Source organism: Austrofundulus limnaeus, unplaced genomic scaffold, assembly GCF_001266775.1.
Source record: "Austrofundulus limnaeus strain Quisiro unplaced genomic scaffold, Austrofundulus_limnaeus-1.0 Scaffold15, whole genome shotgun sequence".
In the NCBI taxonomy this organism is placed as follows: Eukaryota; Metazoa; Chordata; class Actinopteri; order Cyprinodontiformes; family Rivulidae; genus Austrofundulus; species Austrofundulus limnaeus.
In genome coordinates, this window is record NW_013952417.1 from 4,181,070 (window position 1) to 4,186,916 (window position 5,847).

At 39.8% G+C, this 5,847-nt stretch overlaps 1 protein-coding gene across 3 annotated transcripts in view; it reads right to left on the reverse strand.

The window, feature by feature from the left end:
- scyl3 (SCY1-like, kinase-like 3) overlaps nucleotides 1-5,383 on the reverse strand; it is a 9,110-nt gene extending 3,727 nt beyond the window's left edge. Inside the window, exons 1-11 of one of the 3 annotated variants that reach the window (XM_014002964.1) lie at nucleotides 5,101-5,380; nucleotides 4,823-5,017; nucleotides 3,407-3,592; nucleotides 3,114-3,227; nucleotides 2,180-2,236; nucleotides 2,004-2,106; nucleotides 1,803-1,914; nucleotides 1,637-1,714; nucleotides 1,414-1,553; nucleotides 1,141-1,331; nucleotides 810-981 (exon numbers count right to left, since the gene is read on the reverse strand). In XM_014002964.1, the coding sequence (XP_013858418.1) occupies nucleotides 810-981; nucleotides 1,141-1,331; nucleotides 1,414-1,553; nucleotides 1,637-1,714; nucleotides 1,803-1,914; nucleotides 2,004-2,106; nucleotides 2,180-2,236; nucleotides 3,114-3,227; nucleotides 3,407-3,592; nucleotides 4,823-4,990 (1,321 nt within the window). In that variant the 5' untranslated portion in view covers nucleotides 4,991-5,017; nucleotides 5,101-5,380. Of the gene's footprint in view, nucleotides 1-809; nucleotides 982-1,140; nucleotides 1,332-1,413; nucleotides 1,554-1,636; nucleotides 1,715-1,802; nucleotides 1,915-2,003; nucleotides 2,107-2,179; nucleotides 2,237-3,113; nucleotides 3,228-3,406; nucleotides 3,593-4,822; nucleotides 5,018-5,100 lie in introns of all 3 variants that reach the window. The other 2 variants (XM_014002963.1, XM_014002962.1) reach the window with 2 other exon arrangements.
- Between the last annotated feature and the right edge of the window lie 464 nt (nucleotides 5,384-5,847).

Consider the following 5,847-nt stretch of genomic DNA (forward strand, 5'->3'; position numbering starts at 1 on the left):
CTGTTGAATTTCAGTACTGCTGATTATGCTTGGTGCTTTCTTTATGAAACCACAGTATTTTAGTGTTTAACAGGTTTTAGTTTAATAAATCATTTGACTACGGTACTTGAAAGAGAAATGTAAGGCACATATTTGGAACAAAGCCTAAATACGGCACTTTCTGTTTTCACTTTATTTTTGTCAAACTGATAGGTAGGAGTAGCCTGGCCCTTGCCTTCCTATGCAGCTCCACTCAACTCTAGTTTCCCTTCACTGCTCTGTCTGGGACTTCTCCCATTGAGATGGATTTCACTGGCAGATTTTTAGCCGAACCAAACAGAACATCAATTTTCTGCACAGTGTCTGCTTGTAGTTTATTTTACCTGGGCCAATCAGAGAACAGAAGGAGGAGCTTTGGACGTCGACTTTCTGCGGTGTCTGCTAGTTAATTTAGCATACGACAGTGGAGGAAGTGAATGAAGCCAGTCTGTGTTGATAAGTTTTCCAAATTAAATTAAATTTGTCTGACAAAGCAGCAGCTCTCATTTACAGTCATCTCGTTTGGCTCGGTACTGCTCTCCTCTCAGTAGGGTTGTTTACACCACACGCAATTTCCGGTTAGCTTCTTAGCTTAGCCTCCTTCACAGCGACATACGTCGCAGCCAACTGATCCAATCATTTTAAACTTCAGCAGAGGCCACGCCTCCTGTAAGAAATCGATTCTCTATGCATAAAGTCCAGACCCTTGTACGAAGTAAAGTGAAGGACAGGGTCTGATTTAAACCAGGCTGAGGTAGGAGAGTTTATGTGGTTTAAARGTTCTTGCTTACCTTCAGGGGTGACCTCTGCAGACTTGGTAAAACTGGGAGTGGTGCGTTTAAAGACCTTTGTTCTCTCCCCACCAACCACCACCTGAGCCCCCAGCAGAGGAACCAACACCGCCAAACTCTGCAGGGTCATGGCAACCAGAGCATCGTTTGTGTCTCTCATTCCTAACAAAATCTGCAGCCAACAACAGACAAAACGTTAAGAACAGGAAGAGTCACAGCAAGGCCAGTTTATGGGGGTCGTGAGAGAAATGTTGGATTAATCTCTTCCTTTCTGTCACTTTAACATCTCTACATTCGTAAGTATTCAATGTATTTTCTGTGGGCACTTTACCTGAGGTAYGATCTGGTTTTTAAGTTCATCGTGGGAGAAGAACTCAGCATAGAGGTGGATGTGAGTCAAGAGCACAATCTGAACATGTTCCTCTTTGACTTTGTAGAGCTTTAGTAGCTGAGGTATCACATGTTTACGGTAAAGGGCCACAGACAGCAGACAATCTTCACTGCTACTACCATGACTGGTATCTGTTCACACAGAGGGGAAAATATGAGCAATTCATKCAGACACCTTTAAATGTTTATTTAWGTAAAATTAAATTCACATTACCTTTCTTTGGCCTTAGAAGATGAGGCAGGAAACTCTTGACTGCCATCGGCTCTGCGAAAACAAGCGAGTTGAGAAGTTTGGGAATGAGACGTGCAGCTATCAGCTCTTCAGGAAGTGTCTGGACATGGTCTAGAAGAAACCTAAAAATAACAACCAGCATATTATGAGACTGTCAGATTCTGTACCTACATTTAAAAGACTGAACAACCGTTACATGTCTCACTTAAAGAATTCATTTTTCTCCTCTTCGGTCTTCAGGGTGAGACTCTTCAGAAAATTCATCACTTCTAGAAAGTCATTCCTATTCATAAGATACAGAAAAGAAGAAAGTTTGAAAGCAAACTTTTGTCACTTCAAACTGATGAAAAGATGAAAGAAAACACACAAACCTGAAAAAGTCATGAGTCAGTAAGGAGCTAAGTAATGGTCGAGCCATGGGGTCAGAGTTCAGCAGGCCAGCCTGCAGAGTTTTTGTCAGACTGTTGGACAGCTCCTGTGACACTGGAAATGACAAAGACCAGGAGCAAAACATGAGAACGAGAGTAAATCTGACGAGACGCAAAATAATGTCCAAGATTGTCTCTACTCACCGTAATCATTCAGGAGAGGGATGAGAGCCTCCACCATCATTCCAAAAGAGTAACAGTCTCGAGCATGAGCATGATTGTCTGGAAGAATTTTAAAGTCCTCGACCTGTCAAAAGATATCTTGCTTAAAAAAAACCCTCAAAGTTTCTATATTCAGTCAATGTAACGTTTTAACTCACCTGCTCTTCAGGAGGAACATAGCTCGCCTCTCTGGCTTTCTCAATGCTAAGGAGAAACTAAGGAGGTAAAGAATATCAGAAACTATTTTATAATTCTATATTGTAAAATGAGCCTTTAAATATTCACTACCTTTCATTTTGTAAAATAAAATAATACATGGAAAATACAATTTCAAATAAAGCTGCACGATGTATCGTTTGAACATTGTCATCACAAAGTACATGTGCAAGTCACACTGCAGGTCGTGTGATGTAAGGCAAATTACATCAATGTGTGGAATAAACCAGTAAACCTCGAGTCATTGCACTAAATGTTTTGTAACATGTTTGTTATGGCTTTTATTTTGACAGGTTGCTTCCGCCGGCAAAAGCAATAGGCTCTGTGGCGAAAAAGTGAAAACTTTCATTTTGTTATGAAACTTCTGGTACAGTAACGGCTACGTTTTCAAAATATTTTTTAAAAAGCGTCAGTGAGTTCTTGAGCTGTGGAGGAAGATGACGAGGATCTCAACGACTTAGTAAATTTCCAGAGGACTTAAGGAAAAGAGGTACAATACTGTTAGCATGAATGCTAATACTAAAGCACGATGGAATCAAACTAAGACACAGAGGCAACACGTTAGGTGGTAAAACGCAATACACACATGATAGAAYGAAACATGTACTCAAGTACCAGCACATTAAAAGATAACTCAAATACAGACATAAAAAWTTTTTTTTAAAAAGTGCACACACGCACAAAAAATGACGTAAGAGTGCAGTTCATCGTCAACAAGACGGCAGCCGAACTTAGTGTTATTCAAGTCACCTGTTGAAAACTCCTGTATTTTTTCATATCACCATATATAGCGCAGGGTTAGAGTAAGGTTTTTCTAACAGTGTGCAGCCCTATTTCAAACTGTGTCTTGGTTATAAATTTATTCTAATGTTTCACCTCAGGAGTTGCTTCAGAGAACTTGCACACAGTCTCCATCCCTCCCAGTTTCCAGTGACCATCTTCGCTGACAAACACCGACGAAATACAGACGTTGTTGTGGCTCAGTTTACCCTGATGGATGACAGAGACAGTTATTTATCAAAGGCTGAAAGGCAAACATACAATGGGCCAATTATATTCTTTTCTAATYGAATCTTTAGCTTTTTTTTTAAACTACAGGTATAAAAAAATGATAAAAGCAGGAAATTATGAGCACGCAACAAAAGCTAAAARATCCTCATCTTGCTCACCCTGTCATGCAGAAAGACAAGTGCCTGCAGGATGTCGTAGATGCCTGCACAGATTTCCTCAGGGGAGAGACCGTCCAGCAGCAGCTCCAGAGGCTGCACATGTTCTGTTACCAGATGGATGTCACCATCCTGCACGGAGCAGGACAGGAAGCGCAACAGACACGGGTGCCGCAGCGTCTTCAGATGCTGTAGAAAGAAAAAAAAAAAAAGGATAAAAGAAGTGTACTTGAATCAATCTTTCAGCTATAATTTGGTCCCACATATTTGAAACTAAAGATAAACATAAAACTAGCACTTTAAAGGGGCAATATCGTGTAAAATCAACTTTTTTGAGTTTTATATCATGTTATAATGTTACACTCTCATAAAAAACATGCCCAAAGCCTTGCTTTGACTCATTCATGCATGTTTGAGAAATCCTGCAGCGTTTTTAGGAAGAAATGCTGAGGAGCAAAACGACAGGTGGGGACCAGAAACACCTCTGGGATGCGTCTTTAAGCCGAACTTCCTCATGGCAGTAAATTGTTTTGGAGGTTTTTACAAATTTATAGCTCTTTCGTAAGCTGAGAATGTGACATAGTTACTTTATTTTAGTATAAAATTGAAATATAGGCTTGGAAAGCACATAATATTGCCCCTTTAAAATAAAATGCAGAGGGGGAAGTTTTTTTTCCCCTATCTTTGGCTTAGTGGCAGTGAAAGGTAATGATTTTATAATAGACTTAAATATCAGACTTACTTTATACATAAGATGAAAAAAAGACCATTTCTTGATCATTTACTATTTTTACAATGCACAATTTATTCTCATATCTTTACATTTATGCATGTATGTGGTGGTATAGTGATGAAAACACATTTTCTTTAAACAGTGTCTTTCAAACGCTCTTGGACACTTTACAATAAAATCAGGCAAACATAATCAGTCAACTTTCAAATATGACAAAAAAATCAAATAAAATAATAATTTTATATGTTTGATCAAGGGAAAATAACTAAAGTAACTCTTTATTCTTAAAAAAATTGCCTTAAAGCTATTAAACTTCACAAACAAGACGAAAAAAAAAGTTTTTACTTTTTAGGGTATGATAATACCAAATCTAGAGGTGAATTTTGCATGAAGCCAAAAGTTTGCCTTGTGCTAAAATCCAATATGATAAAATATGCATGAATTATAGTCTGCACAGCCACATCCTGCTGTTTCATGTAACCATAACAGTTAGAGGGAAATGGACAATAATTGCATTGGGGCTTTCTCTTTCCAGTTAAAAGAGACATGGATGAAGATGAAAAATGATGCAATTAAGCTTTCATCTGATGYAGACACGACTGTGTGAAAGACAAACTATTAGTGATCATGTTTATGTTCTTGCTACGTTGAGAAGTACCCGAATGCTGAGGCCTGACTGTACACACCTTGGCAGCTTTGTTGACTTTATCTTCATTGCCCCGCTTGTGAACAAACACAGAGGCGGGCTTTCCGTCCCGGAGAACCGCGGAGTACATGGKGAGTCCAGAGGGCAGGGTCATGAGCGGCTCCCCCAGCAGAGTGCAGCCCCGTAGCCCACTGCTCTCCGCACCCATGGCCGCACTTCTTCCTGGCCGGCGGTTCTACGGGGAGGAAACACCGACACATAAAGCGCRTCTCGCTAACAATGCGCACTGAAGCACCTGCTAGAGTGAAGCGGACAAACCTGAATTACCGCACAAGCTGTACTAACCGCTGGACGTGTGCCGAGAGTTAGCCGATGGGGTCGGTTGCCTTTGCTGGCTAACTTCGTCGCGACGTCGTTAGCCAGCTTGTCGATAGCTCGTTAGCCCCCAAACCGTCATGCTAACCGTGGGGATGGCTCTAAATTAAACAAGCTAGTTATATCAGAATGGAAAAAATCTAAAACTTATTTACGGTTATTGTTGAGCGTAGTTTGTGGTCAAACAAGGTGATAAAAAAGCCAAGCTGCTGTAAACACAAACGTCTTCCGGTAAAGGACGAAACCACAGAGCGGGGGGGGGGGGCTTCCATCAAATGTATTATTAGCTGCTAGTGCAAAAGTTAATTTAAGTTAAATTTTAAGTCATTAGAGTATTAGCCTAAAATATTATAAAGTATATTAAATACTGCACTAAATGTTCAATTATGTAACCAGTTGTAAGCGATAAACACGTAAATTCTCAAACACCCCTGAAGTTGTGCATATTGGTTGCAACCAAAGTGGTGCGAGTTATCGCAGGTGACTGACATATGGCGCTGAAAACTAAAATAGAAACTTCAAAAATGTATATTACTAGAACTGTAGACCTCTGCTTCTGCTTCCTTAATTTTAAGAAACAGAAGTAATGCGTGTCTATGCATTATGCTGACCATTATAACAGAGATAGAGGCATGTTTTAAAATTATTGAATGGAGATAAATAAAAACACAAGTTTTATTACTATTCTTG